Consider the following 23159-nt stretch of genomic DNA (forward strand, 5'->3'; position numbering starts at 1 on the left):
AAAACAAATTGCAACACCTTCCACCTTCCCTGAGAACATTGTTTACGGCTGGCCAAGAGACAGCGTTCTCAACAAGGCCAACATAAAATTGATTGCATCCGTGGAACAGCCAGGAATAAATAAATGAATTGTTTTATTATAAGTAGTGTTTTCCCTAATAATGCAAAGCAGACGAGGCAACAAACAAAATGCGGTGTTTGTGTGTTAAAATCTGTAAGTCTACCCATTATTAATGCATTACATATTTGCATTACATTACATATCTTTGTTACAGGGACGCGGGTGGCACTGTGGGTAAAACCTCAGCGCCTAGGACTTGCCGATCGCATGGTCAGCGGTTCGAATCCCCGCAGCGGGGTGCGCTCTCGTCGTTCGGTCCCAGCGCCTGCCAACCTAGCAGTTCGAAAGCACCCCCGGGTGCAAGTAGATAAATAGGGACCGCTTACTAGCGAGAAGGTAAACGGTGTTTCCGTGTGCTGTGCTGGCTCGCCAGATGCAGCTTGTCACGCTGGCCACATGACCCGGAAGTGTCTGCGGACAGCGCTGGCTCCCAGCCTATAGAGTGAGATGAGCACACAACCCTAGAGTCTGTAAAGACTGGCCCGTACGGGCAGGGGTACCTTTACCTTTACATATCTTTGTTACCTACATAGGCAGATTTTTCTTTCTCCTCTGTCTCTAGTAACACCTATTGAACTCAGTGGGGCTTACTTCTCAGTAAGCATGTATAGAATCATTTACACTTTACATAAAAGGGCCGCAAGCAAGCAAATAAATAAATAAATAAATAACATTCTAAATGCCTGAAAGCCTGTTTTTCTATTTATCATTTTAAACATCATAGCATCAAGAGCTGGAAGGGATTCCAAAGGTCATCGAGCCCCACCCTCTGCAATGCAGGAATCACAGCTGCATTTTGAGGCACAACTTATTCTGCAGCTGGTTAATATTTTGTTATTTTAAATTAAAGCTTTTTTGTAGCCTAGGACTATTTCTGTGATACATAAATAAGAAGTTAAAAATAAACCGAAATGTTATAATGAGGAGTGACCACTCTTAAACAAGTGGCAAGGAATATCTTTATTTTTTTCCACTTTCAGTCTCTAAATACCCAATATATTAGTAGCACGGGGCATCAGAAAGCTAAGCGATGCCACTATGTATGTAGCTTCTACCTCTTTCATTGAGGTTATGCACGCACATCTCTACTTTAGTTGCTACTGTGAGCTGCCACGGGACTGACCTCTGCTGGAAAGAGTTTTGATTGCACCGTAAGTTTTCATGCACTGAACAGAACTCCTCAAAATAAACCAAAAATATACATACCTATATTTGAGATTGAGCTTCAAAAGCATCCTCCCTCGTTCCATCATGCAGGTTCACAGCCAACGTATTCTGGGGCAAAAAAACTGACATCGCACAGGAGGTTAATCACGTAAAGAGAGCCTCTGGCCAGCAACTATTCCCTGAATCAATGAACTGGAAGTGCCATGTGACAGCTCCTGCTTACATAATTTTCTTGACACATCAGCATTATAAGTAACCCAACAATGGATCTTTGCAATAGATCATGATGACATTTAGCACTAGGTTCGCCAAAAATGCCAGGACAGCATTTAGCACACCTGGAAACAAAATGATTATAAAGACGGAGGCGGTGGGGGAACAGAACAGAACATCAGACGCAAAGAGACTTACAATATTACCTCCTACCATATTGGGTGCTTCTAGAGCTTCAGCCAGTCCCAACATCCTTGTGCTGGTTTGAGCAGGGCCTGACAAGCCTAGTGGCCAGCAGAAAACTAGTTTCTCTCATATAGAAGTTAATACCCATAGCAAAACAAATTCCAGAGGGCCGATTGTGCCCTGTTTGCTGTCAGACACAGTCTTTTGACAACAAGCTTCTGCAACAAGAAATTATAGGTGCCACAATAAATTTCTCTCTCTCTCTCTCCTTTTCTCTTTCTCCCTACCCCTTTTGCCTTGCAGAAGGCTTTCTGCTAGTCTTAAGCCACTGTTGGATAGACTAGATCAGTGTTTCCCAAACTTGGGTCTCCGGCTATTTTTTGAACTACAACTCCCATCATGCCTCGCTAGCAAGATCAGTGGTCGGGGATGATGGGGACTATAGTCCAAAAACAGCTGGAGACCCAAGTTTGGGACACTGGACTAGATGGTAGATAGGGAACCTGTGGTCCTCCAGACGCTGTTGCACTCCCAACTTCTATCATCCCAGACCATTGGCTGTGTTGACTGGAGCTGACGGATTTTGAGAGTCCAGCAACATCTAAAGGACCACAGGTTCCTCACTTCCTGCAACAGACCTTTAAAGGGAAGACTCATTCTCAGGAAAAAGTGAGTGATCTACCACGGAATGGGAGAGAGGAGGCAAACCATCCAATAATAAGCGAAAATAGATCTTTGCCGTGGGTCAGTTTTCTAGCAGGTAGAAATATTCAGTGGAATAGCACATGCCCTCTTGTAGTGCCTCTTGTCAGTAAATCAAGTTGGGATTTGTGCCGAGTAGGGGGTAATGTTTTGGTATCACGCCTCGAGCTACTGAACACAATGACACACTGAAAAGAGGCTGGAGAAATTGCTTTGAGTCCCTTATCCAGCGAGCAAGGGGTTTCTCAAAAAAAGAAGCTTATTCACAAAATTGCTATATTGTAAATGATGTTGGTTCCTCTGCTTCCATTGCAACTCAGCGCTAAGTTTACCTGGAAGTAAATCAACAGAGTTAATTTCTAGAATATGTGCTTAGGAGTGCAGGCACGGCTCAGCTCGAAGGGGACCAGCTGCAAGTTTTTTCTAAGCAAGCCAACAAAGTTCAACAGGATATTCTCCCTCCCATGAAGTGTGAGATAAAAATGGGCCTGAAGAAAAAACCCTTTAAACCATGGAAGATTTATTCCTTGAAATGTTTCAGAAGTGCAGCATCTTGGGGTACATTCAAAAGTGTTACATTTACAGTATGAACACACAGAGACAGAGCTGAAGGATCCACATTCAAGTTAGTGCTCAACCATGAAACTCATTAGGTGACCTTGGACCTATTGCTTGCGTGTGTTCTCTCTCTCTCTCTCTCTCTCTCTCTCTCTCTCAGCCTAACCTACCTCACAGGGCTGTTGCAATGATAAAGGGTTGGGGGGGGGGGAGAGATGACACAAGTTTGTGGGCCTGAGCACCTTGGAGGAGTGGAAGCAGGATAAAACCTGCATGTCTTTATGTTAGGAATAACAGCTTAGAGGAGCTGGAACCCATTCATCAATCATGATATGCTCCTGTTGGGTTTTCTGCACCAAAAGGTACAAACTGGAAGGGGTGTCTCTGTAGCAATAGGATTGTTTCAAGTGTGTGGCCAGCTTCTCCCCAAGGACAGCACCCACACAAGCCCTACATGGGTGAGAAAGAACGCAGGAGTTCGTGAGACAAAAACTGTAGAAAGCAATGGAGGCAAACTTTCCAGACTGTGGCAAAAAAATACCAGTAGCTGCACAAGCAAGAGGCAGGGGGCACCACAACGCTCGCTGCCCCCCCCAACTAAGACCAAAATATTTCTCCATGGTTGGCCTAGCTCTACAATCGAGATCACATGCAGAGCACCTGAAGGCATGATCCTGCACCTCAAGGTCCCTTTCTGAAATGGCTGTTCTTCATCATGCCTGTGACCAAGAACACAAGCCTGTTGTTGAAATCAATAGTACAAAGTTTAATTAACTATCTGATCTACAGCTAGTACAATTATCCAGTGTTTCAGGTTCATTCAAGTAATTACAGTACTTTACACCCTTCAGAAATTTGACATTGCCTACATACACAGTAGTTTAAGCTTCTTTTAAGGCTTTCCAAAGTAAGCATGAAGGTTTCCAGAGAGATTGCTGCCACTGCACTCCAGGCAAACCACTCAACGCTTCTTCTTAAGTTTCCAGCTCATGGTTTGCCTAGAGACAAACCATGAACCTGGGTTCAGATGACACGCTAAATCATGGCATGCTCAGAGCAGCAGCAGCAGCAGCACCAGAGAAAGACAGTGGTCAGTTTTCTCTCCAGGAACCCTCAGGCACATGAGCTCATGCTAAGGCATGGTTTGGCTCAGTGTCATGTAAACCAGTTCACTCTAAGTAGTAACTGATATATAAATGAGCATTTATCCCATGAACACAACCCCTTCACTCTTCCCCCTTTGTGTCATTAAAGCAGGGAGTCTTTAATTAACCATAATTGAAAATAGCCAAGATATTGAGCGAACTTCAAACCCTGGTTTAAGATCCCAGCCTCTTCCAAAGTTCCACAGCCCCCCAGTTCAGATAAAACAGAAAACTATGGTTAATTAGGCTTCCTTGTTTGGTTATAGCTCGTTTGAAGGGAGGAACCAAAGGGACAGCATGCACAGATAAAAAGCTTGTTCCGATCTTATGTTGTTGAGATATGATAATCAAACCAGCTCATTGTTTAAAAAAAGAAAGAAACACAAAAGCTTGGATCCAGACTTTAGTCATTACTATTGAAATCATGACTAATTTGTCCCCTTGTTTTCCATGGGTCGACTTTAAGCATAGCTAAGTCTGGCTCCAACTGAGTAGATTTACAAAAGAAAATACTGATAATGGCTCAGCACAGCAGTTTGCTGCCCAGAATTCTTTTCCCTCGTTCAGTGTGATTTCAGTAGTCAACGAAATTCCAGCTGTACCGGATTCACAAACCTGGTCATTAATGAGATGCAGTTCATTCAGAGTCTTACATCCGTAAGCTTCTTGTTCTTTGAAAAGGCTGGAAAGGCTTTTTAAATGCCCACCCCAACAGCATTGGTCTCTGCTTGCTTTTTTCTGGAAACAGAACAGCTTCACTTTCAGGAGTAGGAAATCGCTCCTTGTACACCTCAGGATAGGATTTCTGAAACTAGAAAGGAAGCATGCAAAGATTAGCTAATGAATTTATTCGGGCCATTTGAAAGTGACTTGCTTATTCAAGCAGAACATGTCCAGTCTCTGACTACAAGGGGGGGTGGGGAATGCGTTCATCTCTTGCCAAACATTATGGAAGAGGAACTTAACTGCATAACAGTGCTGTGCTGGGAGACTTTTGTTCCACTCTTTGCTCACTAACATCTGGAGTCCCATCTTGTCCCCTCTTGCCTTTCAACATCTACAGAAAGCTGCTGGGAGAAGTCATTTAGAGGTTTGGGCTGAGGCTTCATCAATATACAGATGGCATGCAGTTATTCCATCATTTAATTCTAGGGAGGCAGGTGAGACCTTGAGCCATCTGGGGGCAGTACTGAGATGGAAGAGGACTCGAAAAGCTGGATCTGTATCCAGATAAGAGGAAAGTACTGCAGCTGGGGAAATCTGCTAATCTGCATGGAGATTTGAATCTGATTATGATGGGGTGACACTACAGTCTGTGAATAGGTACAAGAGAGCTGCAGGTGGCGTTGCTTGCCAAGAGTGCTTTTGACCGGCAAGGGCTAGGTCAGTAGTGCAGCCCAGTTTCGGAAAAACAGTCCTAGCCACTGTGATCCACCCCCTGGTTAAATCCATCTTAGATTACAGTAATACTATGTGTGCCTGAAGCTGCTCTTGCAGAGGATTTGGAAACTGAAACTGCGGAGCAATGTGGTAGTGGGAACCTTTGCAAAAGTCGGGCATACTTATCTCACCTCTTGTGTACTGGTTAACTTGGTCACCCATTTCCCCCCATTTTAAAGTGCTGACTTTAAAATGATAACATCTGGGGGGTGTTATCTGAAGGACCGGTACACCTGTATGAGCTGGCCCAAGCATCTGAAAGCCTCCTCTCTGGGCCTCCAGCAAGAGCTTATAGGGATTTCTCAATGGCAACACCCTTTGAACTCCTTCCCCAGGGAGGGGTGTGTGGCCTCACCATTGCTGGTCTCTTTTTTAAAAAACAAACAGCCAACCTTTAAAACATGTTTATTCAAGTCTGCATTTGGCTAAATAGTTTGTACTCAGAAATACATTTAGCTGTTTATTCTTCAGTGTGTGTGTGTGTGTGTGTGTGTGTGTGTTGTAACTGTATTTTCTTTTTTTAAAAAATTCAATGTGAAACTTTTCAATGCACAATACAATAAAAGCCAAACTAATCTAAATAAAAATAGAAGAGAAAACAAAACACACTAAAATATAAAATAAAGAAAGAAAACAAAGAGAAAAAGCATAAGAAAAGAAAAATACTATCAGAGGGGCATCTTAACCCTTGTCCCACACAAAAGGTGGTGGACCCTTTCCGGCTCCCACCTGTATTTTCAAGTCCTGTAAGCTGCCTTCTGAAGGCTGTGAGCCCTAAAAGGGGAATTAAACCATTTTTAAACTGCCTCATTCTGGAGAAGTTCCCCATTTTCACTACCCTCAAGTTTGTAACTGATAACTGTCTCAGCCATGAAAGTACGGTGTGTTATTTAACACCACACAAACTGCATTTAAACCATAAATTGGTATAACATTTCTGCTAAGCAAGCCTATATTTAGGGACCTTACAATAATGACATCCCATACTGTCATGTGAACCAGGAGGCCTATTATGTCTAGAAAGGGTATTATGGTTAACAAATGGAACCCAGTTGGTTTTGCCACATCCTGAAGGCTATCAGGCTTATGAGGACACAGAAGCAGGTTTTTTTTCTGTTGGTGGCACCAGTGTTGTGAAATGTTATCCCTGCTAAAATAGAGCACACCACTTTGGTATTGAAATTCCACCAACTCTTGAAGACATACCTATCCTCCTCCTAATCTCCTGAATTGAACCTCCTGCTTTTACTGTTGTTGCAACTGTAACACTGTTTTAATAGCCCTGTTTATGATGTATTTTAATTATGGATATAAAACTACATGCATTAATTAGCATGGTGTAGTACTTAGGCGTGTCAGACTGGGAGAACAGAGTCACAGAATTGTATAGCTGATCGTCTTAGTCCAAGCCCTGCAATGCATAAGCATCCAAAAAGGAGGAGGCAAACCCAGACCGGAAGAACTAGCACTTGAGGAGCTGAGATATGAGACAAAATGTACATATTCTTCTCATCTGTGTGTGAGGGAGAAATTAGCCTGCCTTCTCCTGCCAGAAAAATTCCTGTCCGTGCCTGAAAGACCAGAGTTCCAGTTCCAATTCAGCCATAAAGTTCACTGGGTGACCTTGGGCCAGTCACAGTCTATCCTACCTCAGAGGTTGTTGTGAAAAGCATGTATGCTACCCTGAGCTTCTTGGAGGAAACAGATGGGATATAAATGGAATAAATAAGTGATTTTAGAAACAATTCTAAATTCCGTACAGGGCCCACACACATACAGAGCTGTGTTTGTTGTGGGGGTGAGGTGCTTGAAAAATGACTGGGAAACCTGCCAGGACCAGGATCCTGGTCTCATGTAAAGAGAGCAGGGGTGGGGATCCCTGGTCCCTAAACCACCCCTGCTTTGTAAATGTTTCCCTTTACAAACATCAAGGTTTTTTTCCTGTAGCACTGGTGAGAATATTTACATATGCAATACATATGCTCTTGTCACACAAATATTTGCAGATGTTCTCATGCCATGAAAATCTTCCAGTGAGCTTACAGGATCACAACCAACACAAGCAGATTCAAAGGCGAGAGATAGAAGGGACAGAGGAAGAAACAAAGACCGGAAGATGACTATTTACCATTCCCCATGATAGATAAGAGTAAATATCACATCAAAATCCTTTTTTGGGGGTGGGGAACAATGTGAAGAGGAAAGCTTTAAAAGAGAAATTTTGACCATTTATTTTACCTGCTTCAACTTTTTCTTCTTCTCCTTGATGGACATCTCCCGATTCATCGCAATTTCTTCCAACAAACCTACCAAGGGTTCTTGGCAGCCATTTGTTCTTTGGTGTTCAAACTCATCTGCGCTGATCTGATGACAAAACGACGGTGCAGGCAAGGTCGAATCTGCATCAGCTCCTGGATATTTTATCTGTGTTAGAACAGGTGGGAGGTATGCTGAGAAAAGGAGCTTAAATTTTGGTATCCCAGGATAAAATCTTTTGTGCACGCCTCTCTCGATGGTTATGATTTGAGATCAGGAGATATACACAACCACCACTGCAGGACCTTTAGGTGCTATCGCTTGCTTGTCAAATTCCCTCTTGCAAGAGAGATGCAGGAGCAGCGAATTATTTTTATTTTGCCAGGCCTCTCTCCACAAGGACCTACGCTCGTTTTAGAAATCGCCTCGTCTTTTGTGCTGCGTTTTATTAACTGCGCCTTTCATCTTAGCTTTTCAGAACGGATGTTGTAAGCCGCTTTGGGGATACGGTTGAAAAGCAGCACACAAATGCAGGAGTAATAGTAAAAAATAAATTGTGTGAGAAAGACATTTGCATCTTGGCTTGCGGGTAGATGCCACTGGATGAGTTATTTTCATCTTGTGTTGCAGGTGATGCCAAAGGATTAAAGGATTAGAAAGGCGCTTCCAAGGTCCAGGCCCGGGATGGGAGAACTTTTTGGCTCTACGGATCAGCCCTGTGGGCCAAAGTTGACAAGTAAGCACTGCCACCCACCTGTCAAAATTCCTTGCATGGGAATTTCCAGTAGAGGGCTGGCAAAGCAGTTGTTTCCTCCATCTTCCCACCACTTGACGGGCACAAGATAAATAAGTCAAGGCCCAGCGCTAAGCAAGTTCAGCTGAGGTGAAAGGAGAGTAAGTAAAGGTAGAAAGGTAAAGGACCCCTGGACAGTTAAGTCCAGTCGAAGGCGACTATGGGGTTGCGGCGCTCATCTCTCTTTCAGGCCAAGGGAACCGGCGTTTGTCCACAGACAACTTTCCAGGTCATGTGGCCAGCATGACTAAACCGCTTCTGGCGCAACAGAACACCATGACGGAAGCCAGAGCACACGGAAACGCCGTTTACCTTCCAGCCACAGTGATTAATCTACTTGCACTGGCGTGCTTTCGAACTGCTAGGTTAGCAGGAGCTGGGACAGAGCAACGGGAGCTCACTCGGTTGTGTGGATTCTAACCACTGACCTTCCGATCGGCAAACTCAAGAAGATCAGTGGATTAGACCACAGCACCACCCGCTGTGATCCTGCTTACCACTGGGTTCCTGCTTTGTGTGGTGCTTCCGAGGCTCCTAACAACCAGCTGGCTGCCGGGTGCTTTGGGAGCTGCACAGATCAGACCTTGGGCAAGCCCAGCTTTCACCTGTGTGATGTCAGGTGAAGGGGTGAGTGGCTATGTTTGGCACCAAACAGCCTTGCAGCCCCAAACGGGGAAGGCTGGTGGGCCGCCAAGTGTCAGGAGCCTGAGTCAAGCGTAAGTCAGCAATAAAAAACAAGGTTAACTATTTATTAAAATATTTTGAAATATTTTTTAAAAAACTAAGTTAACTATTTATTCAAAGAATCGAAAACATCTCAGGCCTAGTGATTCCAGGGACTTCCCAATAGGACTTGCCGCAGTGAGGCAGTTATGAAGACTGAAGGTCCCCACTACCCCACCCCTTTCTAAGGCTCCTCCTCTCTGGGGTGTTTTCCAAGCAATCGTAAAATGTGTTGGTGCACAACCAATCTCTGTTCTGCTCTTTTCATTTCTGTCTTTTTAGGGGTTGCACCTTGGATTCTTCAGCAGCCTGACCCCACTCCTTCCCAGCCTCCACTTCAGCCTGGGAGTCTAAACTGCTCTCTGCCACAGCCTCTCCCTGCTCACTAAACCCTGTTACCTCTTCTGCTTCCGACACCTCCTCCTCCCAGTCTGCTCCCTCATTGTCATCCCACCACCAAAGCTGGTGCCTCCTTCCACTCCTCTGCAGCCAGCCAGCCTATGACACCATGACTGGCCTGCAGGCTGGAGGCTCCCCATCCAGTGCAACTTCATGGTCAATTCCGGATCCACAACACAGGATGCAGCTACTGCATCCCTGGCAGACAGCCATCCGACCTCTGCTTAAACACCTCCAGCAAAGGAGAGTGCACCACCACCCCTCCGAAGCCAGTCTGTTCCACTGTTAAAGCAGTTTCCGCTATTAGTGTTGGCGCTGGCACCTGCTTCCCTGCCAACTTCTATGCACTGGTTCTTGTCTGGAGCAACAGAGAACATGCCTCCGCCATCTTCTGCGAGGCTGCCCTTCTGATATTTTAAGACTGCTATTGTGTCTCCCCTTTGCCTTCTTTTCTCTAAGCTAAACAGGCCCAAATCTTTCAACTGATCTCACAAAACTTGGTTCTATCCTGGTTCCCCTCCTCTGGGCACACTCGAGGGCAGGGGAAAGGGAGCCCTGCATGGGTCGCTTGTGTTGTGGGAACATGAGGAGAAGGGTGGACCCTGCCATCATCATCTGAGGCCCTTCTTCATGTGCCTCTCCCACAAGAGGTCTGGAGGGCAGCAAAATGAGAATGGGCCTTTTCTGTGGTGGCTCCCAGTTCATGGAATGCTCTCCTCAGGGACGCCTGGTGCCTTCATTCAACCAGGCCTTGGGATGATTAACATTCTATGGCATTTTAAATGTGTCACTGGTAGGTGGGGTCTCCACTCCTGGTCCAATTCTCTTTCACACACAGCCTTTTCCCTGCACACTGTCACACATGTGCCCTTCCTCCTCGTCCAACCTTGTACCCTACCTCCTACCCCACATCCAACTGACTGAACTGGAAGCAACCAAGAAGCATGAGGGAGCACAAGCCCTGCCGGTTGTTACCGTTACCAAATCAGCTGGGCAACTGGAAGGTGTAGGATGGAATCTTAGTTATGCCATCACGTGCCTCTGCTGTCCCTTGCAAATATGATTCCTTCATCCTTTCCCCCTGCCCCCAGCTGTTTGGCAGGCCATGGGGAACAAGAATGCTAGTATGGAGTTATTTTGATAGTGGAGCCCTGGTTGGGCAATCTGCAGCAGGCTATAAGAAAGGCCTGAAAGAGCTGCCTGCTGTCCACAGATGGTCAAGAGGCTCACAGGCATTAATGGCCAAAGTCTAGCAATGGAAAATATGGACAAAACAAACAAGAAATGTAGCAATTCTAGAACAGCAACCTTAACAGTACAAATGCTCAGAAATAAGACCCACTCAATTCAGTGGTGCTTACTCCCTGATAAATGCTTATTGGATTATAGCTACATGTCACTTTATTTGTTGCATGAGAAGAACTGGTTTGGTTTTAAGAAGGTAATAAAGAACTGAGTTGGGGAGAAGACATTTATGTTCTACAGCTCTCACCTGGACCCTTTGGAGATGTGCTACATGCTCCTCTATTTTAGCTTTCAGGGCACAAGGTACGCTTAAGATCTCTTGAGATTTGTCCATCAAGAATGACACCAGTTTAGCAGCCAGAAGTTCATCCAAGTCCACATCATCCTTGGAGCAAAGAATACAGCGAGAAAAGGACTGAACCATCTGAAACAAAGAAGACTGGTTATCACAACAACACTTTCTTATTCATGGGTCTTCCCCATTCTTGCCATACCAAACACTCTCAAAGTGGCTTGCAACAGGGGAGCACAGACTTCAGATTTTCAGGAGGTACTTTGTGCTTGACTAGAACCCCCCAAATCCACCAACAGGACCCAGGTGCAAAAGATGTACACATTGAATTAAACAGCAGGGTGCCTCTGAGCAGCTGCTGAGCCCAGGGATTTGTTTCAACTTTCAGGACCAACCTCAGCTCACAGACCTTTGACGCACAACAACATTCCTGGCTACCTCCAAGTTTTCTTCATTTCAGCCGCCTAATCTGCATTAGGGGAGTCATTTTTTTAAAAAGCTATTTGAGACACTTTTGTCTACCTACTGTACATGAGCCAGATATCTATCAGCGAATCCCCATCAAACACCTGCTGACCCCTGGGCTTCCTGGTCCCATCCACCCTCAAAGATGGCTGAGCACTTTGGTTCAGTGCTGGTGCCATTGAAGACCTGCTTCCAGAACTGTCAACAGCTGAACAAGACAGAAGCTGCCACTGGGGAGGGGGAGGGGAGAGGTTTCCTAGAGAAGGCAAGGTGAAAGCCAGGCAGCAACCTGAGAATGAGCCCCAACAAAACTGGAGGAGAGATTCCTCCCCCTGTCCTGCCCTTCCCTATCAGCTCCTGCTCCTTGCAGCACACAGTATGACTGATGCTGTGCAGCAGGAAATGCGTGGGGAGAGAGACAGACAGACAAAAGGGCAGCGATGGGAACTGGGTGGGAGAACCCATAGCTGCTAACTCTTGTCAGCTCTATCAAACACACAGCGTCTGCTGCAGGTTGCAACCTGGTGATTCATGTTACACAGGCAGAGAAAGGGAGAACTTCCACGCCACACCCTCGGTTAAATACTTTGCTGCTTTCTTTTTGGTAACTAAGGAGAGTCTTTCCCCCAAAGCAATTCCAGGAAGATTTTGCAAGCCCAGCTCGGTCTCTCAGTTCCCAGAAGACGCTCACCAGCGTTCTCGTCCCGACTGTATCTGAGAGGGGCGGCAGATCTTTATTTGAGCCAATCCTGGCCAACAGAGTCATCAGCAGCTGCAGCTTTCGGCGGTTCGCTGGCGGAAGGAGGAGACAGCAAACCCGCAGAGCTTCAATTGCCAGCTTCTCTTTCTGCAGGAGACCTGGGTCGGAGAACATGGCAGGAGAGCACACTTCAATGTCGGATGCTTCTCATAGCTTATTTCCCAAAGGGGGGGGGGATGAGTCTAATTCTTGAAGGCAAGACATCTACTGGCACACTATTCGATGGTTAGCAGAAACCAGAATCGCCTTGTTAACCATAGTTTGCAAATCAACTCAAGCTCTGGTTATTTGCAGTGAGAAACCTCATTAGCTTTAACCATGGTGAATGCCAGGGCACAGAAGAAACAATAATCTATTGTTGAAAGGCCAGGAGGGAACTTTGTGACCCTGAAGAGAGGAGAAGGAAGGAGAATCTGAGTCCAAGGCCTTCTCTCAGTCCTATAACCATAAGAGACCAGCAGTATCTCTCAGGGCAACATGCAAGTCTAGGCTTCAACCAAGCCTTATCTGTCAGTTTTGCTAACAGGTTCTCTCGCTTAACTTTTCTCTCCTTCCTGATTGGCTGACACTTCACTCAGTCTCTTCTGGGTCTGCAGGAAGATGACCCAAGGTCTGTCCATCACAGAAGTTAAGTACATATTCATCTCCCGCTTTCATTGCCCTCTGTTGCTGCCTTTCTCTGTGGTTTCCCTGCACCTCTTTTAGATTGTAGGCCCCTTCAGGGCAGGATCTAGACACACCTGTTCTTTGCATATAGATGCTACTATATCATAATAATTACCATGAAGAATTCTCAAGATACTAATGTACATAAAACTCACATCCCATTCCAAACATACCATTTAGCTTTCCAGTCAAACTCTTATCCAACAGGTTTTAAGGGGTGTGTGAGAGAGAGAGCTATATAAAGGAGAAATTAATTTCAGCCAAAAATGAATTGTTAGCAAGCCAGCAGACTAACCATAAAAAGCATATATAGTACATATATCTCTAAAAAGTATATGTACAATTCACAAACATATCCTTCAGACATCTTTTTTTTTATTTCAACACAGAAATCTTCTAATTGATGGAGAATGCAAGCCAAACTCTGCCAACTGCATGTGAAATAATAATAATAATAATAATAATAATAATAATAATAATAATAATAATTTATTTCTACTCTGCCTATCTGGCTGGGTTTCCCCAGCCACTCTGGGCAGCTTTCAACAGAACATTAAAACCAGAATAAAACTTCAAACATTAAAAACTTCCCTAAACAGGGCTGCCTTCAGATATCTTCTAAAAGTCGGATAGTTGTTTATTCCCTTGACATCTGATGGGAGGGTGTTCCACAGGGCGGGCGCCACTACTGAGAAGGCCCTCTGCCTGGTTCCCTGTAACCTCACTCAAGTCAAACATAATGAAGTATCAAAGTCATATCAGCAGAGACAACATAAAATAAATTCTATAAAAAGCCTGAGTTTTTGCTCCTATGGCCCAGTGTGGCTCCCAGGGCCAGTGTGGTGTAGTAGTTAAGAGCAGTAGACTCGTAATCTGGTGAACCGGGTTCGCATCTCCGCTCCTCCAAATACAGCTGCTGGGTGACCTTGGGCTAGTCACACTTCTCTGAAGTCTCTCAGCCCCACTCACCTCACAGAGTGTTTGTTGTGGGGGAGGAAGGGAAAGGAGAATGTTAGCCGCTTTGAGACTCCTTAGGGTAGTGATAAAGCGGGATATCAAATCCAAACTCTTCTTCAGTGGTAAATGGTTTTGAGGTTCAATCCACAACCTTGCTGCCCTGCACTGATAGGTCGCCGAGCCTAGCATATTCTAGGTACACATAACCTTGAAATCAGCAGAACCGGCCTAATTAAGGTTGCAGGCTTCTACATTTGGCTCACAAGGTTGTTCTGGCCATGCTAAATGCCCTGGCCCTACAACTGAACAATATATGAACTCACTATGGTAGAGCATGAGTCTTGCTGGGGCTTGTATAGAGTACTGTGCATGGGGCTAATCACTGGGAATTGCAAATCACTGTGCCTTTGATTTCAAACTGCATGAGCAGCACGTGGTTGCCTGATGAACCATTTCCCCATCCCTGCTCTAGATTCTGCCTAGCCCACAGCCTGCGCAAGAAATGAAAACACAGTGCAAAAGTTTTAATCTCTTTTGACAATCTCCCAGAGAGAAGCTACGTGCATGGACTTCCGGGTTGGTGCCTCCGGTAATGGCGGAATTCCTCTGATCTGGAGGAATTTGCCCCGTGGGAATCTGGGTCTGGCCGCCACTGCGAAGGCGGAGACCCACAAAAAATCACAGGCGGGAGAAGCCTGTGAGCGTGGGATTCGGCGGGCACCCTTTGCGCCTCCCCTACTCGCGGGGAAACCCGATTTCGGGGGTCCGGAGCGACGTGGGGTGAGCGGCGCGGTGCTTCGAATCGTCTGCGTCTTCCACGGAGCGAAGCCGCATAGCTGTTGCCGGAGAGCACTGACTTTTTCCTGTGGACAATTTGACTTTAAAGTAATTACCCATGAGTAGAGCTGAAGCGGGAGAATTGGATTTCTAAACGTTTAATTTGGTATTGTAACGGGGAGGTTCAATACAGGAAGTCCGCCTTCCCCTTTTGTAAATAGACTGAAGCAATGAGGCTGCAAGCTGAAGTCTTGGAAAGCCTTTTGTAAAAGTCTAAATTTCCATCGGTAAAGAACATTAAACCCCCCCCCCCTTGGAGGCAGGAGAAGGGGGGGGGAGTTGTGGACTGAGTATGCCTGCAGGAGAGAGCGAAGAGAGCTAAAATACCGCCGCTCTAACCCTGGAAATGGGCTGCTAGCAGGACTGACGTCTTTTGGAATGTTCATTGACAGCGTTTAGAACGTTCATTGACAGCTAGCTAAATAAGAGAAATACATTGTTTCTACTGTCTCCGGCTGCTTCTAAAAAGGAGTAAAGGTAACTGAAAAACTGAAACTAACTTTGGATTGTTTGAACTGTGTTTAAAAGAGGACGTTACTGACTAATATAAATAGAAACTGTTTCCCCCTAGTGGAAGCCTTTGAAACTGGTTGCTTTACAAGAGCTGGGTTAGAGGAATTTCCAGCTGCAAGATAAAAAACTGTGAGACTCTGGGACTGACCTTGAATCTTTTAAGTGTTATGGCAAATGGGAAGGAAAAAACAGACCAGTCAACTGCTGAAAAAACATTAACGTCTGGGAGGACTTGGAACCAACCCAGGAGAGGCTCAACATCAGGCCCCCCTGCTTCTGCTTCTGCTGCTGCTGCTTTTGTACCATACATTCGAAATCAAGAGGAATGTCGACAAAAGAGGCCTTAGCGGTTGCATTAAATAAGATAAATGATTCACTGGAACAGCTTAACAAGAAAACAGATGCGACAAATGCGAAAGTGGATGTTGCAACTATTAAAATCGACCTAAATACAGAAAGCATAAATAATCTGGGACAAAAGGTGAATACCAATACAGAAACCATCCAGAAATTGATACAGGAATCTACTTTGATACAGCAGACTGCGGAGGAAGCCAGGGAGAAAGCCGTTGCTGCTGAATGTAAAGTAACACAACTGGAGAGAGAGAGAGTCCCAGCCCTACAGAGGCAACTTGATGAACATAAGTTGACGCTTGCTATGATTGAACTTAAAGAAAAACAGACGAATCTGAAGATCAGAGCCCTACCTGAATTGGAGAAGGAAAGTTTGACAGACTTTCTCACACAGGAATTTGCGGACTTTTGGGACTTGGACTTGGGTCAAGAAGAGTTTAGAATTGTGAGGGCCTTCAGACTTGGAAGAGGAGGGGAAAAAGAGAAGAATAGAATAAGAGACTGCTTGATCACCCTTCGAACTAAAGAAGAGAGAGATAGAATCTTGGGTTGGCACTACCAGAAGAACCTAGAAGTACAACAGTCAAGAGTGGAAATTTTTAAAGACGTCCCGAAATATCTTTTGGATCTTAGGCCTAACTACGGAGATATTGTTGCTCTGCTGAGAAGGAACAAAATCATCTTTAGGTGGGAATTCCCCCAAGGTCTATCCTTCAGTTTCAAAGGAAGGAAAATAAAAATAAGATCAGTAGAAGATGAAGTAAAGTTTTTGCATAAATACGAAGAAGATCTGCAGAAGGGACTTGGAAAAGAGCCAGGAGCATCGGATAGAAGATCACCAAACAGGGGAATATTGGATATATCAGCATTATCCTTTGGATTGAATCTCCCAGTGAACGTGTCACCACTACCACCAACAAAAGAAGAGCAAGCATTAGGTGCAGTTGGAGGAATATCAGTGTAATTACATGATGGCGTTGCAGGTTTCGAGCTGGAATGTGAATGGATTAAATTCTCCAGAAAAAAGGCGGAGAGTCTTTCATTTATTGAAAAAAGAACATTTGGACTTGATTTGTTTACAAGAAACACATGTGATAAGGCTACACAGGAAGATATTGAGAAATAAAAGACTGGGCCAAGAATTTATCTCATCAGATAAAGTTAAAAAAAGAGGAGTGGTCCTTTACGCAAAGGAGAGCCTATCACCGAAATTCATATTCAAAGATGGCCAAGGAAGATTTGTTGCAATTGAAATTCAATCACAAGGAGAGAAATTCCTGATTGTAGGTATTTATGCACCAAATGAAGGAAAATCAGAGTTCTTTAAGAAGCTACACAAGACTCTGATGGATTATATGGACTATAATATGATCTTGATGGGAGATATCAATGGATTGGTGTCTACAAATATGGACAAGGCACAGAGACAGGTAGTCACCAAAGATGGTAGACTACCAAAAACCTTTTTTGACATGACTGAAAATATGGACTTAGTTGACATTTGGAGAATGAAGAACCCTCTGGAAGAGAGGGAACTTTCTTCTCTGAGGCAAAAATGACATGGACAAGAATTGACCAAATCTGGGTAACCAGGAGATTGGCTCTGAAGATCAGTAAAATGGAGATTTGCCCCAAAACTTGTTCTGACCATAATGCTGTGAAGATGGAAATGAAATTGACGCCAATTGGTTCCTTTAGATGGAGGATGAACGATACTTTGTTCAGGAATGAAGAGGTGACCAAGAAGGCCCAAAAAACTCTAAGAGATTATTTCGAGATAAACATGAATACTACAGTGGAAAAAAGAGTAATTTGGGACGCAAGCAAAGCGGTTATGAGAGGATTCCTAATACAACAGAATGCAATTAAGAAGAGAACTCAGAATGAAAAAAAGGATAAAATCCTGGGGGAAATAAAGGAAGGAGAGAAGAAACTGAGAGCAAAACCAAAGTCACAGGAGATCCTGAAAGAGATAAAGTTATACCAAGTACAATATACGAAGCTGATGAATCAGGAAACAGAATGGAAGATTAAACAGATGAGGCAAAAGACATTTGAATCGGCAAATAAGTGTGGAAAATGGTTGGCCTGGCAAATGAAAAAAAGACAAAAACTCAATACTATTACGAATTTGGAAGTGGAAGGAAAGAATATACAGAATCCAGTGGAGATCAGGAAGTGTTTTCAGAGGTATTTCAAACAACTTTATACACAGGAGAAGCAGAAAGAAATGGACATTGATCGATTTTTGAAAATAAATGGACTACACAAAATCTCAGGAAAAACAGCTAAAGTTCAATTACAAAATAACGGATCAGGAGGTGGAAGGGGCCATCCAGAACATGCAATTAGGTAAATCTCCAGGACCAGATGGTTTGACTTCAAGATATTACAGATCTTTGAAAGAATGGTTAATACAACCATTGAAGGAAGTCTGCAATGAAATATTGGAAGGGAGAAAGGCACCAGAGTCGTGGAAGGAAGCTTACATTACACTTATACCGAAAACAGAGACTGAAAAGACACAGCTCAAGAACTACCGCCCTATCTCGCTGCTTAATGTGGATTACAAAATTTTTGCAGATATTTTGGCTAAAAGATTAAAAAAGGTGTTAGTAGAAGAAATTCATAAAGACCAAGCGGGCTTCCTCCCCGGCAGACATTTGTCTGACAACATGAGAAATATAATTAATATTCTAGAAAAATTACAAGTGAATATTAATACTAAGGCAGTCTTGATATTTGTGGATGCAGAGAAAGCCTTTGACAACATTTCTTGGAGTTTTATGAAGAAGAATCTACAGGGAATGGGGGTAGGTCAAGGTTTTGAAAATGGTATAGGTGCAATTTATTCAGAACAAAAGGCAAAATTAATTGTGAACAATGTAGTGACAGAAGAGTTTAAGATTGAGAAAGAGACACGACAAGGTTGCCCAATTTCGCCATTGCTTTTTATATCGGTCCTTGAGGTTTTGTTAAATATGATTAGAAAGGACCAAGAGGTTAGACTTCCGGTTAGCGCCAGCAGCAAATGGCCGATCTCCTCTGATCTCGGAGGGGATAGCTCAGTGAAAATCGGGTCCTGTGCGCTGCGGCGAAGCGGGGACCCTCAGAAATCGCAGGCGCGGAAGCCTGTGAACGTGGAGGCTCGGCGGGCACCTTGGAGCGCCCCCCCAACCCGCGAGGAAGCCTTTTTTTGAGGCTTCGGAACGGAGCGGGGGAGAAGCACGGTGCTGTGAGGGGATCGCTGCTTTCACTGAGCGAAGCCATGTTGCCGTTGCTGGAGAGCGCTGACTTATTCCTGGAACATTTGGACTGAAATTTCAATCGTGAGTAGAGGAATTGGATTAAAAGAGCATTAATTGGATTGATTGGACCAATTGGATTAAAAGCGGAAAGGTTTTAGCAATAAAACAACGTTAAAATTGGCTACTGCGGTGGGAAGTGCAAACAGGAAGTCCGCTTCCCCGCATTGTATCCAGAATAAAGCATAGAGACTTTGAGCTAAACGTGGGGAAATTGATTTGAAATAAGTGTTTTCTTCTGACCTGAGAACTTTGGCGGAATCTACCTTTCGGAGGGATAAAGGAAAAGGTTTTGTTTGTTTCTACCGGACTGTTTAAAGATTTAAAGAGCAATCTGTCAGTGAGACGTCTCAGCTGTCAAAAGCTGTCAGTGCTACTTGTTGGCTGTAAGGAAGATATATTGTGGCCAATTTCATTGGAGAAAATAACTGGAAAGATACATTGTGGATTCTTCTTCTTTGTTTTTCTACTTAGTTTCTCTTTCCTGTCATTTTAGAAGGACAGTAACTGGTTTGGTGGTAACAGTGTCCACCTAGTGGGACTCCCTGAAATTACAGTAAAGGAATTTTCCACTTGTAAACAGGAACAGCATACGTGGGAAAAGAATTTGACCTTCACTTTGTTATGGCAGATGGCCAGAAATCTCAAGACCCGTCAGTCTTGAGATCTGGGAAACCTTGGGTACACCGAAGGCAATCATCTGCTGGCCTGCCTGCATCAGCAACACAATCTAAGTCTAGTGGAATGTCTGAGGAAATTTTAGCCAACGCCTTGGCTAAGATTAATGAATCTTTACAGCAACTTAGTACAAGGGTGGGGGAGACGAATAGGAAAGTGGAAGAAACGAACCAGAAAGTGGACATTGCTAATAGAAAAATTGATTTAAACACAGAAACACTAGACAACTTGGAGAAAAAGGTAAACAGCAATACGGAATCTATTCAGAGATTATTGCAAGACTCAAAGTCTATACAGGAAAAGACTGCTGCTGTGGAATTTAAATTGGGGCAATTGGAAACTGAGAAGGTACCAGACCTACAGAAAGAGATTGCAGAACATAAGTTAACGTTGTCTATGATTGATCTCAAAGACAAACAAACCAATTTAAGAATTAGAGCTGTTCCTGAGTTGGAGAAAGGCACCTTGATAGACTTTTTGACACAAGAATTTGTGGAATTTTGGAAATTGGACTTGAAACAAGAGGACTTCAAGATTGTGAGGGCCTTCAGATTGGGGAAAGGAGGAAGAAAGATTAAAATAAGGGATTGTTTGATTACTCTTCGATCTAAAGAAGAAAGGGACAAAATTTTAGGCCTGCATTACGAGAAACCTTTGACAATTGTACAATCAAAAGTGGAAATTTTTAAAGATATACCAAAACATCTTTTGGACCTAAGACAAGATTTTGGAGACTTGGTGGCCTTGTTGAGAAAAAACAAGATCCTTTTCAGGTGGGAATTCCCTCAAGGTTTATCCTTTAGTTTTAAAGGAAGAAAGACTAAGATAAGATCAGTGGAGGAAAAGAACAAGTCTTTGAGCGCATACGAAGAAGATCTACAGAAAGGATTGGGAAAAGATACTGCTGTACCGGACAAGAGTTTGCAAAAAAAAGCGAAACCAACGCCACCGACAGACATAGACAAACTTCTTGGGGCTGTTGGAGGAGAAGGAGAGTAAGTACAAAATGACACTTCAAGTTTTAAGCTGGAATATTAATGGCCTGAATTCATTGGCAAAAAGGGAGAGAGTATTTCATACATTGAAAAAAGAACATTTGGACTTGATCTGTTTACAAGAGACGCATGTGACAAGGCTACATCGGAAAATTTTGATAAATAAAAGATTAGGAGAAGAATTTATTTCATCGGATAATGTGAAAAAAAGAGGAGTAGTACTATATGCAAAGGAAAGCCTGTCACCAAAATTTATATTTAAAGATGATCAAGGAAGATATATAGCAATTGAAATTCAGTTTCAAGGACAGAAGTTTTTGATATTAGGTGTCTATGCACCAAATGAGGGAAAATCAGAATTCTTTAAAAAACTGCACGAAACCCTTCTTGATTATTTGGATTACAACATTATCTTGATGGGAGCTATGAATGGAGTAGTGTCTACAAATATGGATAAAGCCCAAAGACAAACGGTGACGAAAGATGGAAGATTACCAAAGACATTTTTTGAAATGACTGACAATATGGATCTTGTGGATATCTGGAGAATGAAGAACCCTTTGGAAAGAGAAGGAACCTTCTTCTCTGAAGCAAAAATGACATGGACAAGAATAGACCAAATCTGGATAACTAGAGGACCGGCCCCTAAGATAAAAAAAAGGGGTGATTTGCCCGAAAATTTGCTCTGATCATAATCCAGTAAAGATTGAAATGATATCAATGCCAATCGGAGCTTTTAGATGGAAGATGAATGACTCCTTGTTTAGGAATGAGGAAATTATTAAAAAGGCCCAGAAAAACTTGAGAGACTATTTTGAGATAAATATGAATACTACGACCGAAAAAAGAGTGATTTGGGATGCCAGCAAAGCAGTAATGAGAGGATTTTTGATACAACAAAATGCAATTAGGAAAAGATATCAAAATGAGAAGAGAGAAAAAATTTTGGAGAAAATTAAGGATGGAGAAAAAAGACTGAGGGCGAAACCGAACTCACAGGAGATCTTAAAAGAGATAAAGCTATACCAAGTACAATATATGAAACTGATGAATCAGGAGATAGAATGGAAGGTTAAACAGATGAAACAAAAGACCTTTGAATCGGCAAACAAGTGTGGGAAATTACTGGCCTGGCAAATGAAAAAAAGACAAAAGCTGAATACGATCACGAACTTGGTAGTAGAAGGGAAGATTATACAGAATCCTGGAGAGATTCGGAAGTGCTTTCAGAATTATTTTAAACAGTTATATACGCAGGAGACCCAGAAAGAATTAGACATTGATTGGTTTTTGAAAAATAATGGATTACAAAAAGTATCTCAAAAGAGCAAATCAATATTAAACTCTATAATATCTGATCAAGAGGTAGAAGGAGCCATTCAGAATATGAAATTGGGCAAATCTCCAGGACCGGATGGTCTAACTGCAAAGTACTATAAATCCTTGAAAGAATGGTTATTGCAACCGTTGAAAGAACTTTGCAATGAAATACTACGGGGAGGAAAAGCACCCGAGTCGTGGAAAGAAGCATACATCACACTTATACCAAAAACTGAAGTGGAAAAGACACAGTTGAAGAACTACCGTCCCATATCCCTACTTAATGTGGATTACAAAATTTTTGCGGAAATTATGGCTAAAAGATTAAAAAATGTATTGGTGAAAGAGATCCATAAAGATCAGGCGGGCTTTCTCCCCGGGAGACATCTGTCAGATAATACGAGGAATATTATTAATATTTTAGAAAAATTGCAAGTTAATATCAATACCAAAGCCGTTTTAATATTTGTAGATGCAGAGAAAGCGTTTGACAATATTTCCTGGAACTTTATGAAGAAAAATCTGCAGGGGATGGGGGTAGGCCAAAGTTTTGAAAATGGTATAGGTGCAATCTATTCGGAACAAAAAGCTAAGCTCATTGTGAATAATGTAGTTACAGAAGAATTTAAGATAGAGAAAGGAACAAGACAGGGTTGCCCAATCTCCCCATTGCTTTTTATATCGGTCCTGGAGGTTTTGCTCAATATGATTAGAAAAGACCAGTTGGTTAAAGGTATACAACTCGGAGCTAAACAGTACAAATTGAAAGCTTTTGCTGATGATTTAGTCTTGACATTACAGGAGCCAGAAGCTAGTACAAAAAGGGTATTACAATTAATCCAAGAATTTGGTCAAGTAGCAGGTTTTAAATTGAACAAGACGAAAACTAAGGTATTAGAGAAAAACCTTACAGAGATTGAGAAAGAGAGGTTTCAGAAAGAGACAGGATTAACAATAGTTAATAAAGTGAAATATTTAGGGGTGCATATGACTGCTAAAAATGTGAATTTGTTTAAAGATAATTATGAAAAATGTTGGTCAGAAGTGAAGAAGGATTTAGAAACATGGTC

General features: G+C 43.2%; 1 protein-coding gene across 1 annotated transcript in view; it reads right to left on the reverse strand.

The window, feature by feature from the left end:
• Positions 1–2891: 2891 nt before the first annotated feature.
• Positions 2892–23159, reverse strand: part of DEPDC1B (DEP domain containing 1B) — a 63242-nt gene continuing 42974 nt past the window's right edge. The window contains exons 8-11 of the mRNA XM_080972808.1: positions 12396–12562; positions 11195–11371; positions 7770–7955; positions 2892–4902 (exon numbers count right to left, since the gene is read on the reverse strand). Of these exons, the coding sequence (XP_080828934.1) occupies positions 4741–4902; positions 7770–7955; positions 11195–11371; positions 12396–12562 (692 nt within the window). The 3' untranslated portion in view covers positions 2892–4740. The remainder of the gene's footprint in view (positions 4903–7769; positions 7956–11194; positions 11372–12395; positions 12563–23159) is intronic.

This window comes from Podarcis pityusensis (genome assembly GCF_964106645.2).
Source record: "Podarcis pityusensis genome assembly, chromosome: 11".
NCBI classification, from domain to species: domain Eukaryota; kingdom Metazoa; phylum Chordata; class Lepidosauria; order Squamata; family Lacertidae; genus Podarcis; species Podarcis pityusensis.